The sequence below is a fragment of the Alligator mississippiensis genome, chromosome 8 (genome assembly GCF_030867095.1).
Source record: "Alligator mississippiensis isolate rAllMis1 chromosome 8, rAllMis1, whole genome shotgun sequence".
Classification (NCBI taxonomy): domain Eukaryota; kingdom Metazoa; phylum Chordata; order Crocodylia; family Alligatoridae; genus Alligator; species Alligator mississippiensis.
Window position 1 is genome coordinate 20329348 of NC_081831.1, and position 18020 is coordinate 20347367.

The following is an 18020-nucleotide window of genomic DNA, read 5'->3' on the forward strand; positions in this document are numbered from 1 at the left end:
TTGGTCGCTTTACTAGCCGCAGCATCACACTGCAGGCTCATGTTCATCTTGTGGTCAATGATGACCCCCAAGTCTCTTTCTTGCATAGTGCTAGCCAACACAGCACTGCCGAGCCTATAAGGATGCTGCGGGTTTCTCTTCCCAAGGTGGAGAACCTTGCATTTATCAGCGTTGAACACCATCAGATTCTCATCCGCCCACTTGCTGAGCCTGTCCAGGTCAGCCTGGATCACCCGCCTGTCTTCTGGTGTGGATGCTTTGCCCCAAAGTTTGGTGTCATCGGCGAACTTGGCCAGTCCGCTTCTGACTCCAGTGTCCACATCATTAATGAAGATGTTGAACAGTATGGGTTCAAGGACAGAGCCCTGGGGGACCCCACTGGTCACAGGACACCACGATGAGTGACTTCCATCAATTACTACCCTCTGGGTCTGACCCCGGAGCCAATTTTCCAGCCAGTGGATAGTGGAGGACCCAAGGCGACAACTGGCCAGTTTCTCCAAGAGGCGATCATGGGACACCAGATCGAAGGCTTTTTTGAAGTCAAGATATATGACATCAATCTCATCTCCCTTGTCCAGGTGATAGGTCACCTGGTCGTAGAAGGAAATGAGATTGGTCAAGCAAGACCTACCTGCAACAAGCCCGTGCTGGCTATCCCTTAAGATGTTGGCATCGGCCAGTCCATTAAGGATGGCCTCTTTAATAAACTTTTCTAAGATCTTCCCCGGGATAGAAGTCAGGCTGATGGGCCTATAGTTAGCCGGATCCACTTTCCTCCCTTTCTTGAAGATAGGCACCACATTGGCCTTCTTCCAGTCTTCGGGCACTTCACCAGAGCGCCAAGAGTTTTCAAAGATCCGCGCTAGAGGCTGGGCTATGATGCTCGCCAGCTCCTTGAGTACCCTGGGGTGAAGATTGTCAGGGCCGGCTGACTTGAAGGTATCCAGCTTCTCAAGATGTTCCTTCATGAAGTCAGCATTAATGAAGGGCAGGGGATCACCCTCACCCGGACTTCCCTGTCCCGTAGCGGGCATGGGCGTCCCATGGGGCTGATGAAAGACCGACGCAAAGTACCTATTTAATAAACAAAGCCTTGTATGCTCTAGAACTGATCCAAGAATCAAACACTTAGCATATTAAGAAATTACTTTTCCAGCCGCTGTCCTGTTATTAGGACATTTGATCAGATCACATAAGCAGGTGGTTGATGTGCAGCTTTATTAGATTTAGCTGCCTCTCAGATCTCCCTCAACAGCATGCATCGAATATCTGTGTCATGTCTTGTGGACCAGTAGTATAACTTCCCATTCCCCCCAGCATATCTGTGATCTGCATTCTTATGAACTGGGACTGCCACCCATACAGATGCTACCAAGTGGTCCTCTACACTCAGAAATATTTTCTCATTGGATCTTAACTCGTGGTGTTACTTATGCACGCTAGCACCCATTTGAACACAAACAACTCTGCACTTAATATGCCAACAGCTTTTATGCTCAGGCAACATAAAAAAGCCAAGGTGTTCTCATTCCACCATCTCTCAGTGATGCCCACTACGATACAGGGCTCGCCCATCCCCAAGTTGCAAAGTCCACCCATTTGTGCTTCCCAAAGGCAGAAACAGACATCGCCAAACCAGGACGCAGGAGGAGGGGTGGATGTCGTATACTTAGACTTCAGGAAGGCCTTCGATACGGTATCCCACCCCATACTGGTGAACAAGTTAAGAGGCTGTGATGTGGATGACTACACAGTCCGGTGGGTGGCAAATTGGCTAGAGGGTCGCACCCAAAGAGTCGTGGTGGATGGATCGGTCTCGACCTGGAAGGGTGTGGGCAGTGGGGTCCCGCAGGGCTCGGTCCTTGGACCGATACTCTTTAATGTCTTCATCAGTGACTTGGATGAGAGAGTCAAATGTACTCTGTCCAAGTTTGCAGATGACACAAAGCTATGGGGAGAAGTGGACATGCCGGAGGGCAGGGAACAGCTGCAGGCAGACCTGGATAGGTTGGACAAGTGGGCAGAAAACAACAGGATGCAGTTCAACAAGCAGAAATGCAAAGTGCTGCACCTAGGGAGGAAAAATGTCCAGCACACCTACAGCCTAGGGAATGACCTGCTGGGTGGCACAGAGGTGGAAAGGAATCTTGGAGTCCTAGTGGACTCCAAGATGAACATGAGCCGGCAGTGTGACGAAGCCATCAGAAAAGCCAATGGCACTTTATCGTGCATCAGCAGATGCATGACGAATAGGTCCAGGGAGGTGATACTTCCCCTCTATAGGGCGCTGGTCAGACCGCAGTTGGAGTACTGCGTGCAATTCTGGGCGCCACACTTCAAGAAGGATGCGGATAACCTGGAGAGGGTCCAGAGAAGGGCAACTCGTATGGTCAAGGGCCTGCAGACCAAGCCCTATGAGGAGAGACTAGAGAAACTGGACCTTTTCAGCCTCCGCAAGAGAAGGTTGAGAGGCGACCTTGTGGCTGCCTTTAAGTTCATCACGGGGGCACAGAAGGGAATTGGTGAGTATTTATTCACCAAGGCGCCCCCGGGGGTTACAAGAAACAATGGCCACAAGCTAGCAGAGAGCAGATTTAGATTGGACATTAGGAAGAACTTCTTCACAGTTCGAGTGGCCAAGGTCTGGAACAGGCTCCCAAGGGAGGTGGTGCTCTCCCCTACCCTGGGGGTCTTCAAGAGGAGGTTAGACAAGTATCTAGCTGGGGTCATCTAGACCCAGCACTCTTTCCTGCCTATGCAGGGGGTCAGACTCGATGATCTATTGAGGTCCCTTCCGACCCTAACATCTATGAATCTATGAAACCAAAGTGTAGCAGGACATGAAATGATTGTCCCTGGTCCAAGGATTCCCAGGATCTCTTGTTCCCTGGCACTGGGTCCTGCTCTGACCTATGCCTCACATGGAGGCATGGGTCCTGGCACAGGGAAGCAAAGAGTGGCACAGGAGCCAGGGATCCCTGGTGCCCCGTGGTTCCATGCGAGGACCCACACTGACCCATGCCATGCTTCTGCCTCAAGCATGGGTCAGCACAGGTCCTGGCAAGGTGTGGACATTTTGACCCATGCCTCTGTGTGAAGAACAGGTCAGTGTGGGTCCTGACAAGGAGGCACAGGAGCTGGGGAATTCCTGGGGGCTCATGCCTCCTTGCAGGGACCTGTACCGAGTCCTGCACTGACCCAGAAGTACAGATCAGCACAGGTCCTGGTACAGGAGCCGGTGATCTCTGGTGCCCCATGACTCCACGTGGGACCTGTGATGACCTGCGTCTTTGCCTGAAGCATGAGTCAGTGCTGGTCCCAGCATGGGGGTGGGGACACAAGAGCCAGGTAAACCCTGGCACCCTGTGGCTCCATGCAGGGACCCAAACTGGCCCATTCTTCACATGGAGTCAAGGATCAGTGCAGGTCCCCCACATGGAAGCACGGGGCACCAGGGATTAGCTCCCCACCCCCTGATGTATGATGACTTGTGTCCCTCCATAAGGTATGGGGCAGCATGAAGACCTAAGGTTGCTCGGGTCGTGGCATAGAGGCACAGGGCACTCCCCAGGTCCCACGCCTTCATGACAGGACCAGTGCAGGCTTTCCTTGCTTACAGAGATGAGTCCTGGGAATCTCTGTAAAGTGGGTAAAGCCAGGCAAGTGCTTCAGTGACTTGAGGGCCTGATCCTACTGGACTGTGTAGGATCGTGCCCCTCAAGCTCCCAGAGCATCTGCCCAAAGCTGCCCACCCTCTCCCATCACAAAGCAAATAGACATCAGCTGCAATTAACTGGCAGGATTTACAAGTACCTTTTGTCACACCACGGACATGGTACAACACAAGGTAGGGACATCTATTTGCTTGGCATTTGTACTGCCATAAACATCGTTATGGCAGCACAAATGTGACATCTGTTTCTATGCCAACACATATTCCATTGGCAGCAGCGTAAGCATGATAGTACTGTACATCAAGAAGCTTCAGAGCTAGATGTGCTTCCATTGTGCTAGGTGCTGCACATGCAGAATGAGAGACAGCAGGGCTGGGATTTGCAAAAACACCTCAGGGAGTTGGGCACATGCTTTTCAGTGTTATTGGTGCACCAGACTCCTTCATATTCATTGCAGCTTTCATTACTCGGCTCCTTACTTGAATGCTGCATGAGATTTCCAGGGTCCACATCTGGAAATTCACCGTATCTTCTGGACCACCCTTTACTGGGTACAGGGCCACAGGCTCAGGACCTGATCCAAAGCCCATCTCACTCAGTAGAAGACTCTCCGATTACTTCAGTCAGCTCTGAACTAGGGCCTGTGTGTGCATCTATTCTAGCCCCATTAAGAGCCATCTTCTCTCCATTAACATTGTATCTGGAAGCCTGAATTCTTTGCAGGAGGTTTACCCTTTGGTTTATGGCTGAAAAAGATGCATAAGAAAGAATTAAAAGAAAGGGCAACAACAGCAATAGGAGACTGGAACAACAAGAGGGGAAGAGAAAAGCAAGAAACAAACAAGCTGTCTTGGCCGGGCTGGACAGACAATCCAGCATCGCAACAAGCTGCCAGGATGAGCCCATTAAGGAAGAAAAGTGTTTAGTGTTGTACATTCATCCAGCCAGCAGCAAGGAATGACTGCAGCTCCCACATGTTGCAGGAAATCCCAGGGCTTCTAACAGAAATGAAGCCAGCATCTGTGAGAAAATGTTCGCTCGCCATTTGTGTACACCAGCCAGGACAACACAGCCTGACAAGGCAGGACAGCAGTGAGTCTGCAGGAACACTTCCATCTGCATACAGAATTTATTCCCCTGGGAAAGTCTTCCTCCGCATATGACCTCTGGCTTCCAGAGAGCCTCTTACAAGCACAGGCTGGTCAAGTGTACCCACAAGGTCAAAGTAGCTCCGGCTCAGAGTATGACTTTGTTCCTATTGTTATACACCAGACCCTCTGGTTGGTGCCATCCAGGTCCCTGGCCAGCTACCAGGGGTTGCCAGCTGGCAGATGAACAGCACTGCACGCTCAGCCAAATGAATGAGGAAGCTGAGCAGCTATTTAAGTGGGGGAAGTTATACAAGCACTGTACTTTGCTGGCATTGCTCATTGCTGGGAGAAGTCACACCACAGCCTTCACTTTGTGACCATGATACAAGAGCCAGTCAGAGGTCTCCCACGGCTGAGATAGTCTGCTCAATACAAAGATCCCAGGTGTGGGGAGAAGCCTGAATCCAGGACTGGACTGGGCAAAAAAAGGAAAAGAGCTTCTGAGGGACAGACCAGGGTGGGGCAAGGGGGGGTACCAGCTCCCACTGCTGCATGCAGCCGTGTTGGCAAGGCAGTTGTGGTGGCAAGGCTGGAGCTGGTGATTTGCAGAGATTTTTCTCACTTTGTTGTAAAAGTTCCTCCTGCACTGTACAACCCTGCTGCACAGTGAGCTGGGAGCTACGCTCTGGTCTCTGGGAGGCAGAGTCTGCCCTGCCACCCTCCTGCCTTTTGCTCTGTGCCAAGTTCATATGGCTGCACAGCACACCCAGGCTGGGCCAGCCAGGATAGGATTACCAAGGACATTCCTGGACACTCTTCAGGGAGCTCATACAACAAGCAATCTGTGTGTGATGCTACAGCATCAACTGCTCCCCCTCGTGCCCTCCCAGTCTCTTAGAAACAGGGAACCAGAGGGGGAGATTTTATTCTGCAGGAATGTAAAATAATCTGTGACTTCAGGGACAGCGGGATATGTTCTCAATAGGCCTCTTCATTCTCTTCCCTTCCTTCATCTCCTCACTCTACTATTTCCTAGAAACAAAGCCTGAAGTTCATGGCCAGTTCACACTGCTTTAAACATGATCATAATCAAATGCAGAATGTGCATGAGTGGTGCAAGAAGCAGCCTTCTAACCAACAGGTGCAGCAGGGAGGGAAGGGGCAATGTGACGTGGGACAAGACACCAGAGCTTTAATATGCTTGCCTGGCATCACAATATGGGTTTCTATCCTCGGATGGGAGCTTTCTGAAAGGCTTATTAGTTACATACATACATGAATTCCACCCACTTGTAGCTCACAGCAAGCTCTAGGTGGGCACCTAGTACCAGGAAAATTTGGGACTGCAGCAGGTATTTTCCCACAGCCTTACATCAGCCACACTCAGGTTGCAGCTGAAGAGCAAGCTGGGCTTTGTACAGCAATGCACACTGGTCATCAGCCACCTTACTAACCATGTCCACCTCCTCTGTGTATCCCCATGTCACAGGGGCAGAGGCACACTAGAGACTTGCTCAGAGTGAGGCCAGAAGAAGGACCAGGAATGGGAGCCCAAACCCCTGCCTGCTAGCCCGCTGCTCGAACCAATAATCTTCTCGACATCTCTCTCTCTCCCCAAGGCCCATGGCTAAGCAAGACTTGAGGGAAGTTTTTTGGAGGGAATTGTACAAGAATGCAAGCCCAGAAGTGCCCACTGGGTCACCAAATTCTGAGTCCGTCCTTTGCTACTGCAGATGCCCACATCCCATTCCTAACATGACATACACAGGACAAACCAGACAGTTCTGTGACAGGGTTTCAGAACAACTAGCTCACAGCAACTTCATCTAGGTTGGAACAACATTTCCCTTACAGTCCCTCATCTTTAAAAGTGAGTTCCCCCCACCACCAAAAAAAGCCTCTAATGGATTCAACAAGTAGAAGGGGGAATCCACCCCTAGCAAAATACTGGAGTTGAGAAAAGGGGGAAATGTGTCAAGTAGTAAACTAAAGCACCATCTGAAAACACAAAGTTCAGGGGATCCTGAGGTCTGCCTGCAAGTTACAGAATCTGTTTCTTCTTTTCAATTTGGGGAAACAACAGGAGCCCAAACAATTTAACTTTAAGAGAGGCTGCTGTCGCAGCATCTAATTTTCTGTGGGATTGTTAATCAAGTAACCTAGCAATACAGGATTTACTAAAGCAATGGGTCAAATCATTGCCCCACTGATCTTTGCATATGCTCCAACTGCCTCAGAGTGGTCAATACCAATGATTCAGGGAATGAAAATGCCCTGCATGACAAGCCTGAGAAAGCTTCCCACGAGCAGCAGATTATGCCCTGAAATTCTTTAATTTAGAGGTCCCCAGCCCTCTCAATAAGCCTCTACAACCCCTACTGATATTAGCAAGGATTACCTGCACCCCCATGTGGCAGAGGGAGCTAAATTTCCATAGAACAACTGCCAGAACAGTGACAGTCTTAAAATAAAAGGAACCGTGGTCTCAGATAAATAGCTTGTGAGGCTTTATAGCCCCTCATAAACCCTCCCTGCTCTCCTGCATTGCCAGAGATCTTATTTTAAAGGGAGATTAAAAACAAGAAGGAAATTCATGCCACATGCAGATAACCACCCAGAGGGTGGAAATTCAAAGTTAAGGCTGAAACATTTTTCCTCCCTCTGTGCCTAGGGATTACAGCCATCTGAGGAGGAGGGGGCCTCTGATCATTATATTTATTCAGAGAGGAATATTGTGCTCATTATTACAATAGCTGGATGCATGCTACAGGAATTAAAAACAAATTAATTGCAACCTGTTGCTGCAGAAGCCACCCTAGCCTTCATCTCCTTCAGTCCCAGAAATGCCTCTTGCCAAGAGGCCCAGATTAAGGATGGGGAGGAGCAGGGCAGGAATGGGATCCATCCCACAAATTGCAGTGCTGACCGGGGGCAGTTCACTGGCACCACACTGAGCCAGACCCTGCATTGTCATGGCAAGCTGCAAGCCTCTCAGCTGGCTTCCCATGCAGCAGGGTGAGCCAGATCCACTACACCCAGCAGCTGCTAAAGGCTGTACCCCAACACCCGGCAGCAGTGACACTTACACTGGTCAATTGTTAAAGGGCAGGCGGCATCCAAGCTGCCCAAGACTCTCAAGAAAAGATGGGTTAAGACCAAATCATGCAACTCTTTCTGTGCCTCACTGGCCACAATAGTCACAGCAGCTGCTTAGATCATGCTCTAGAATGAACTTCATTCCACACTAGCAGTAGCTTGGTACACAGCCCTGCCAGCCTATAGTGGGAAGGGGCTGGGAAACCTTAATCCTAATCCAGGGCATGCCAGCTCCTCCATGCCAATCTTCACATGGGTGGCGGGGGAGGCTCAGCAAAGATCAGGGAATAACCGAGATGTTTCATTTTCATCTTCGGAGTACTTTAGGAACTTCAAAACCACCATCAGTGAGCATTGGGGCTTCCCAGCAACGCCTAGCTGCAGAGACCTTTCCAACAAGAGTCCACCCCGGCAGTGCGAGCCAACAGAGATCCTAGGGCTGCATTTGGTAGCCGTGTTGGTGCGAGACAGAAAGAAGTGCAAAGCACTACAACTCTCGGTTCAGAGATGATACCTCTTATGAGACCAACTAAGAAATCACAAAACAACTGTACTGTAGGAACTGGGACACCTAGGTATGCAGGTATTAGGCCAGAGGCTGTGCTGCTCTTAACTCACCACTGTGAACATCCCCTTTCCTTGGACCATGAGACCACTTTACAGGTGGAGGTGCAGCCCCATGCTTACTGATAGGAAAGATGAGGACAAGGAAGAGAGACTGAGCACTGCAGCTCTGGCTGTGGTGTCAGGCCTGGGTCTGCTTCCCTGATCAAGGATGTGCGGGAGGGAATGGATGGGGCACCCCTGTCTCCGAAGCCAACAGTGCTGCTCCACGGGACGTGTGGGTGAAGAAACACAGATGACAGCCAAGTAGGTTCAGGGGAGTGAAGCAGCAGGGGATGCATGTCGGCCCCCACAGCACCCCTTCTCTCCGCGCTGCGTGCCTGCCCCCGGGACAGACCCACACCTCGCCTGGAGCCCCTGGCAGCACGGCTCGGCTGGGCTGGGCGGCGCGGAGAGCCCCGGGGCAGGGCGGAGCGGAGCGGAGCGGAGCGGCTCCTACCTTAAACTGCACGGAGAGCTGCGGGGTGTAGTCCAGCGTCCAGAGCGCCCGCACCAGCGCCGCCAGCTGCCGCGTGACCTCGCCGCGGGCGCGGAGCGGCCCCAGCGCCAGGAACTCGGCCAGCAGGTCGGTGTTGCTCAGGCACTGCACCACGGCGTTCATGAAGCACGTGTTGCCGTGGTTCCTCAGCCCCTGTGCCCCGGGCGCCCGCGCCGGCTCCGGCTCCGCCGCCCGCCCGCCGCCCACCCCGGCTTGTGCGCGGGGCGGCGCCGCCTGCTCCCCGCGCGGGGCGGCTGCGGGGCCGGGGCCGGGGCCGGGCGGCGCCGGGGGGCAGCGGAAGCCGCCGTCGTCGTCCTCGGGCTCCGGCTCCGCGTCGCCCGCCCGCCGCCGCCGCCGCCGCCCGCCGCCCCGCAGCGCGATCAAAGTTTGCAGCACGCGGCCCACGAGGCCGCTCAGGGCGCGCACGGCTCGGCGCCGCCGGCCACGGCCCCGGCCCCGCTCGCCCATGGCCGCTCCCGCCGCCGGCACCGTCCTCACCTGCGGCTGCCGCGTCCCGCCCTGCCCTGCCCCCGGGCGCCGAGCCCAGCCCAGCCCCGCCGCGCCGCCTCCTCCCCGGGCCGGGGCCGGGGCCGGGGCTGGGGCTGGGGCCGGGGCGGGCGGGAGGCGGCGCTGCGCTGCTGGGGCTCCGGGGCGGCTCCTGCCCGGGCTGCGCGCAGGTGGCGGGGCCGCTCCCTCCCTCCCTCCCTCCTCCGCTGCGGGCGGGCGGAGCTCGGCTCGGCTCGGCTCGGCTCGGGAGCTATGCCTGCATCTGCCCGCGGGACCTGTCGGGGCACGGGCGGAGGCAGGGACGAGCAGGATGCGGTTTCCGCGGCCCGGGAGTAGAGCGTGTGCCAGGCACTCTCGAGAATGGGGCATCGCCAACAAGACGCTTGTCTGGGGCTAGATCAGCTTCGGCAAAGGACCCGACTCCAGCCCCTGAGCCGTTCTCCAGGCGCCGGGCCGCCTCTCCGCCCGCGCTGGCCGGGGCTCGCCCGTGTTGGGTTCCCTTTGAACTTCCTGGTAAGAGGCAGTCTTGGCTGTGGCTGCTGTTGAAAGAAACACGGTACCTGTAAGGGATGGACTTCACCTAAACACCGAGCGGCCCGCGAGACTGTTAATGCTGTTGTTCGCGTCCCCCTGGCCAGGTGGGTATGTAGTAGGGGGGGAAGACGCCGTCTCACGGGTCAGTTGAGTTTCCTGGGGTTCAGGAGGCAGGGATCTTTACCACGTTGCCTGTCTGGAGCCCCAAGCTGTCCCAAGGTGGTATCCAAGTTGCATGGTCTTTAATGCATTCATCTTCACAGCCCTCCATGAAATAGGAAGGAGCTCTTGCCCGCGTTGCATAGCTGAGGGGTGCAAGGCCTGGAGTCCCGAAGAGTCTCCTGTCATCTAATTCCCACTGATTTCACTTCACTACCTTTGTGGATTTCTGTCCAATTTACTTGCCCAGGGTCACCCCAGGAAGAGTCAGGAACTGTGCCCACATATTTCAAGCAGCAGGCTAGCACCTAAACCACTGGATTATGCAGCCCTGCAGGATTTCTAACAAAACAACAGCTTTGAAATTCATTTTTTTTTAGATCAAGTTTTATACCAAATCATTAAAACATTTGTAGCGGAAAGGCTTTTTGTGACTCTTTGTTGGACCAACTGTATAGTTGAAAGTTGTTGGACAAGCTTTTGAGCATCAGGTGCCCTTAGATCTGATATTTCTAGTTGTAAAAGATCATGGGAACAGCTTCCCTTCACTAATAAGGCTAAAACATTGTTCCCAAATTACCTTGACAGCAATGATCAGGCATGCACTGCAGTATTTCAGAGACTGCCCCTGCTCCTAGGCAGATATGCCTCAACCTTCTCAGTCACCAACACTGAAAAGTTCAGAGCAGGAAGCAGGACAGTCAAGGAGATGTCAACAGCACTGTAGAAAGTGAGGGGGGGATGGGAAATCACCACTATTGCATACTGAGTGTTATTGCTCAGTAGTAGTATTATTACAGCAGTTCAGAGAGACCCCAGCTGGAATCAGGACCCCTTTGTGGGTGTGTTGTAGGAAGCAGTTTCTATTCTAGAGCAAATGAATTGCACAAGCTCCAAACCCAGTCCTGGTCCCTGGGGCCCTGTCTATATACCTTCCAGATCCACCACCAACAATATGAAAGCCCAACCCAGTTGTTTGCAACTCCTCTTTGGTTACACTGGAGACCAGCAGGTAGGGTAGATGGCTTTGGAGCAGTTTCGAGCAATGCAGGACAACGTTTTTTCAGGCCTGGCACAAATTAGCCCCTTAATTTTTCAAGTGCCATTCCAGTCACCATCCCCTGCCTGCTCTGCTTTCTGCTCCCTGCCTGATATGCCACATGCAGGGGCTGCCCATGCCACTTGCAGCATGCATGCCACAGGTTGGCCACCGCTGGACTAAAGCATAGTCAAGCATCCCCTCCCCCAGTGTCATTCTCAAGTTCTCTGAAAACAGAGAGCTGGAGCGCAGCTGGTACTTGCATTTGGGAGCCTCCAAAATCTCCTCTGCCTGACTGTAGGTCACTGGTTCATCCTAGGTGTCCACAGGACTCTCAGGTGCAGGGGCCAGGTTATGACAGAAACAGCTGTATAACTGAAAGGAGAGAGTTTTATTCTGCACTTTCAGACAAAGGCATCCTTTCCATTTTGTGTCATTTCAGATACAGAATGTCACACAGGGTGAGTCACACCTTGCCCATGCTTATCTCTCTGTGTGGTGGAGATGTGTTTTCCCCACACAGAGCAGAATACAAGAATCAGACCCTTAACAGATTTACTGTATCACTGTTCTGCCCCCAGCATCCTCTGCATTGATAGTTGTGAGATACTGTGAGTAAAGAGAGTGGGGACTGGCTGTTTTCCTGGCCTGGATCTCAGCTGTTTATTTATGCTGCTTCTCTGAGGTGCTTGTGCCCTGACCCCGTCCTGGAACCTTTTACAGCTGAAATAAGAGTCAGCTGGAAAAGATAAAGAGCAGAAAGCAAGCCTTCATGTCCTGCATCTCTCTCACTCCCCCTCCTCCCACAGCACTGGAACAGCTTCCCAGGCCTGCATGGTCATTTGATTTTACAAGAGTAGTCAGTTGAAAGTGCAGCCTTTATCTTTACAGAGACATGTTCTCTATGCATAAGTTCAGGCAGGGTAAATGTCCATTGCCCAGGGCTTCTCATGATAAATGAGGCCCTGCCCTTGTCTTCAAGCATCAACAAGCCTTAGGTGCAGGAACATCACTGGTGCCAGCTTCTCTCCTTCACTGGTGGTTTTGTACAGTCAATCTTTTCTCCATTGCTTCCCCAGCACACTCCTGCCCTGGCATCTAAGCCATACATAACCTATTAAGCCAAGGGCATAGCAGGATCATGCTGCAAGATCCCAGATTCAAACCTATTGCCAGCAGCTTGTCGCCAGGCACTGTGTTACCCAGCCATTGGGATGACAAGACCTGGTACAGACCATTGATTTTTGCAGCACACAGACAGATGCCTCCCCTTCATCTAGCCAGCCCCCTCACTCTGCCCTGACAGTTTTCTGCACCTGTGAAATCCCCAGGCAGTGCCAATAGACTTTGATGCCAGCTTTCATGATGAATTTCCCTGCTCCAGTATGTCCCTAGGCTCCACCTGCAGTAGACAGGCAGTGCCAACTCCTCACCTGCTTCACACATCTGCCTTTGCTACCAGCAAAAAAAAAAAAGCTAAATAAGTACATTTACAGAAGTTTGCCTCAGAAACAACCACCAAGATGTCTGCAAGTGAAAGGGGTAAAAAGTTCATAGCAGCTGCTGGGTGCAGCCAGCAATGTTTGCTCTGTAAAGCATAGGTGAATGCATAGCTTGGAGGGTACAAGGTCAGGGTGCCCCCAGAGAGTTCATTAGCAAGTGTCAGCTACAAGATGCCAGTCAGCATCGTATCTGTTCATTGGGGCCAGCACAAAACATCTGACAGCCGACTGTGCATAGGTACGTGCAGGTGAGTAGATTTGGCTGCTGGGGAAATGCAGGCATTTAATTGGTAGTGATGCTACCCTCCTCCACTGGTGTACATTACAGTCCAAAAACACATTGATTTGCAGTTGCTGAGGGCCAAAGAACTCAGGAAAGAGTTGTAGAGAGGCCCTTCGTCTCCTGAGCATACAGGTCCAATAAGTATCACATTTAATGACAACTTACTGTGCAAGGAGCAAACCCTGGCTTCATGAAACTTAGAGCCATAGTTAACAGTGTCAGTCTGAAGACAAGTAGAAAGCAGGATGGATTTGCAACTTATAGGTAAGTCAACCACACACACGTTTGCGAGTTGTAACTCACTTCATCAGATGATGTGAAAGGGTATGCAAAAAGCAGCCAACATACAGGCCCATTAGTGCCATACACGCTTTTATTTTGGCTACCCCTCACTGAATCCCTGTGGCAGTATGGGAATCATCCATATATACATGGCCAGGTAAGAACAGACTGCATTACTACAAACGGACTTGGGCCACACCCTTGGGCATCTGTGCCTCTCTGAAATGCCCCCCTTTAGCAGGGAGAGGTATCTAACAACACAGCATAGCCCAAAGAAAGTTACTCTGGTTGCAGTCTGCTCTGCCCCAGAAAGCAAGAACAGGAAGGTATGCAATGCAATTCAGTGACAACAGTGTTGGCACACATGCAGCTTGGAGCAAACAGAAGGGGGGAGAATGGGAAGGTCAGAAGTTGGAGCTACCAGCCCTTGGCAGCAGCAGAGTTCTCTGTGTGGCCAAAGGCCTCTGCATAGGATGCTTGGCTAGCAGCTTCCATTGCCAGAGCAGAGCTTCTGGATAGCTCTTTTCGGCAGTTCTCCCCAATATCATATAGGAGGAGGCAGGATATCACCATCCAGGGGTCTTCCCATCACAGCTCTGCTCCATAGGGCATAGTATAAAAAGAAGGGGCCCCAGCTGGACCCCTTTTTCCTTTCCACTAGCCCAGTGCCCTGCTTGTATTGCTTCCACAGCTGACTGCTGGATGTGATCTTGTTACTCACCCACTGCAACAGGATTTGCCTCTAAGGTGACTACACAAATTCTGTCTCCCTGTGGCTCCCCAAGGTACTGCCCTGTCCTCCCCTGCCACACCTTGCTGGAAAATAAATCTAAGATGGGAGGCTGTCCTCAGAATACCAGAGGGAGCCTTGAGGTGCTTCACTCTGCCCCTGCTCATCAGCAGCCACCTCACTCTGGCCCAGTCTTTGGGTTTTAACCCTCAAGTAGGGTCTCTCTCCCTCTTGTTGGCCCCAGCTAATTCACTTAGGCTATAGCTAGGCCACTTCTCTAGGACCATGTCAGCAGTCTTTCTGCAGGGCTCTTTCTTCCTAGCCCTTGTCAACAGTCCTCGACTAGGCCTTGTAGTCACTGCCCTCTTGTTGGCCTGTAGTCTCCCATAGCAGACTTGCCACAACTACACACAGCACTTTTTTCACATACCAGTTCAATGTCTTTGCAGGGCTACAACCCTCTGCAAAACAGATAATTATCAGCACCCTCCACTAGACACCTCTGGTGACCTCCGCACTCCCCTTCTAGCCACTCCACACCTCATGGCAAACAAAGACTCAGAGAGGAATATAAAACCTTGCAGAGTCTCACAGAGGTCTGTTTTTCTCTTCCAAGGATCTAGGCCAGAATACCCTCTCAAGCCCGAGAGCCAGGCTTGTATAGCCCTGGGCTGGTCACATGATCTCTGGTTCTCTCTACCAGCTACAGGGGTTTCACATTGGCTTCATTAGGATATTGGCTGCTCTGCGGCCTGCCTTCCTGCAGGATGTCCTCTGCACTCCTGCAGCCACTTTGCTCTGCTGCTTTGGTCTCTCCAATAAGGGATTAGGGGTCCTCCTTACACCCACCCCTGGCAGGAACGAAGTGTGTCATAGCAACTATCCTGTCCAAGTGCAGAGTGGTGTGAGATTCACACCTTGAAGAATGGCAAAAGTTCAGTGCTGTCATCTGTGAGACACAGGAATCCAGGGAGTCACAGAGCTGCACTGGAGCCTGGCCCAAATACCAGTTGCTTTGGAGTTTCCCTTGCATGTTGCCGGCAGTTTAGGAGCTTGCTCTAGTAGGGGGTTGCCAGGGACATGGAGAGATACCTCCCACCTCAGCCCAAGGTGGAGTCGGTGCTCAGGGCAGGCACACACAGGGAGGATGCAAAGACCTTCCATGACCTTTGTCCTGACTGTACCTGCTTTGGGGCTGATGAATGACTCTATTCTGTCTGGAAACCAAGGCCTGCTACCATCAGGTAGGCCACATCAAATAGCTGAGAAACCCAGAATAAGTTTTTCCTGATATTTCATGTATACAAAAGCCTCCTTCTTTTAAAGTGCAGGAAGAGGGAATGCATCCAAACTGCTTAGCTCAGCTCGGGTTACAGGGTAGATTACAACATGCGTAACCTTCCAAAGCTGGGCACTTCTCCTAATACATTATCTGCAAAGGGGCTTGGCCTGCCTTTGCTCTTTTACCATGAGCTGTATTTTTGCTTTGCCTACCCTGTTTCTTACTTACTCCTTTTCTACCGGAAAATTCTCCAGACAGCTGGAGAATTGGTAGTTTTAACGACACCAGAAGCAATAAGCTAGTGACCCTTAATTAACTGAGAGTGGAAAGGATTTTTATTCTGATTTCTTAAAGCTCTTTAGTTTTTTCATCTGTCTTGCTGCAGTGCATTTAATTTAAATATCTAAAAAACACTTGAGAGAAAAGTTCTCTTTGTTAAAGCTCCTGCCTCCCAAATGCCTTTAATTTAGGGGTACCAGTGCACAATGGTAAGAAGCTGTGGAGACAGAGGCTGCAGTTTAGAGATGCTCCCTCTCTTAGAGTACAGAGGTTGGGAATTGCAAGACGGTCCCTCAGTTAAGAAGCAAGTTTGTTAGAGCCAGAAAAGGTCTGCAGAAGTTGCTTACTGCTGCAGGATCAGTTTTCTGCCCCTCTCATTCACTGTATGTCTGTGTTTATTGAACCCAGTGATCACTACAGAAGTAAGCAGTCAGTAAATAAGCACAGCTCACTGGCCCACCTGATCAGACAGTAGGTAGTAAGGACACAGTACTCCCCTGCAGAGCTGCTTCCCTAGGCAGAAACGAGAAGCAAACTGGGTACCTGGGTCTTTTCCAAGGCATTTGCTTGGGACACTATTGATTAAGTAATAAACAAAATGGCCCAATTTAACTGAATACAGTTGGCCTTGGCCAGTCATGAGAAGAGAGGTCCTCTGCAGCTTTTAAACAGCTGTTTTACCTGGTCATGCCATGCTACGCACATGCTTTTTTAACTTCTTTTCCATGTCACCCAAATAGGAGGCCATGTCCAAGGTGCTGAGCAGAGTGGGAAGCAAGTGTGTCACAATATGTGCCTACAAGGTTCCTTGGGTGAATTTGATATCTTTTATTAGACCAACCCAAATGGTTGGAGAATGGTTATTAAGCAAGCTTTCGGGTTCAAAAACCTTGTCTGCCTATGTCCTTAGACCAACACGGCTACAACCTAAACCCCTACAATATGTGCCTGGCAGTCTCCCAAGCTGGTGAAACCAGCCCTGCAGAGGGGTTTGTTTCCTGTCTGTAAAGAGCCAATGTGGGGCTGGAAAATGGGAGAGCGGTAGGTACCTGTGACACACGAGTTCCCTTCCATCTCTCCATCCTGGATCGGGTGTCTTGGTTCCATCTATTCCCTCCTCTCACTCCTGTCAGACCGGATTGCTTTTCATGTATATTTTAGAGCCCAGGAAGAACAGTCTCACTCTCACTCGCTTCCCCTTCTGTCCTTCCCAGAAATTTATGTAAGTTTCTCCTACATATTTAATCCCACCACTTATAGCCTCACCAGATTTTCCATGTTAAACATTTTAAACTTTTATGGAATCCGAACCATCAGTGCTAGGGGAGACTCCAAGTGCCCAGCCAGACTTTCTCACTGTCAGTGTTGTGGTGCCAGGTGTAGTGCACTTCCCAACTCCTTTCTGCAGCTACATGTTGAATGCTGTGAGGTCTGGAGCTCCTGGCATTTCCCTTGGGAGACTGTTCTGCAGCCCAGGGGCTTGTGTCAGATTCTTTCCCCCCAGAATTAGCTTTTGCTCAGAATCACCCTATTCCAGCTGGTGTTGGACACACACCTCCCACCTCCTGCAACTCCTGCCTTCATATCCAAGAAGAGCCAGGCCTGAGGTTCCTGAGGATGGAGTTTCAATGTGCAGAGGTTCATTAATGGAGATGAAGGGGCTTTGTCTTTCCAAACCAATAACCCATCACCAAATGACTTAAAGATAGTAAGTACTGCCTATCACCCAGGCCTGGCAGGATTCATGGTGGCATCCACATGGAAAAATCATATACTACCAATGGTTCGGTCTCAGTTCAGACCTTCTTTCCCCCTCCTAGCAGCAGAAAGGGGCAGGGCAGAGGTGTGTCATTTCACTCCAGGGCAACTCCTCAAGTGGAGAGGGTGTCTCTGCCTAGGCCACACTTTCTGCTGTTCTCCTGGCCTCCTCTTTCTGGCTTCCTCCTAAATCCCTGCTAATCCCTCTCTTTCCACCTGTTGTTGACTTAATGCCACTGAAGCCTCAACTTGACTCAGGCTGGGCACTTTGATAATGACTTCTGTCTGATAGAAGTGGCAGAGAGCATGGTGACCCACCCTGGATGCAGGATCCCAGTGAAGTCACCAGATGACTGGAACTACTGCACCAGCAGTAGTCATTACTGTTATATTTAGATAATGAACATACTCCAGGGCTACTTGCTTATTGATCTGACAAGCTGCTAACAAAAATGACACAATAACTTAGGGCTGGAGTCTCAGGCCAAGTACTTCAGGCACTGGGCTGTCTGCCTAGAAAGCATGGGTGAGGTAGGGAGAGGGGTTGTGGCAGAGCACAAGGAAGAGGAGAGGGAAGAACACAAGCTGGTTTGGGCTGAAAGCAGACCCTGCACTGACCCAACTCAAGAAGAAGGGAGCAGTGCAGTTGCACGCATACATAGCAGATAACAGGCAAGCTAGGGAGGAAGGGTTGTTCGA

At 51.4% G+C, this 18020-nt stretch overlaps 1 protein-coding gene and 1 long non-coding RNA gene across 3 annotated transcripts in view; one reads left to right on the forward strand and one right to left on the reverse strand.

Annotated features, from left to right (window-relative positions):
• The window catches only part of USP43 (ubiquitin specific peptidase 43), a 201955-nt gene extending 192498 nt beyond the window's left edge, over window positions 1–9457 (reverse strand). For both annotated transcript variants that reach the window (XM_059732202.1, XM_059732201.1), the window contains exon 1: window positions 8928–9457. In XM_059732202.1, coding sequence (XP_059588185.1) covers window positions 8928–9434 — 507 coding nt within the window. In that variant the 5' untranslated portion in view covers window positions 9435–9457. The remainder of the gene's footprint in view (window positions 1–8927) is intronic.
• On the forward strand, window positions 9386–10588 carry LOC109282748 (uncharacterized). The gene is made up of 2 exons (XR_002089774.2): window positions 9386–10111; window positions 10271–10588. It is a non-coding gene; the product is annotated as an uncharacterized LOC109282748 (long non-coding RNA).
• The last annotated feature ends 7432 nt before the right edge of the window (window positions 10589–18020 follow it).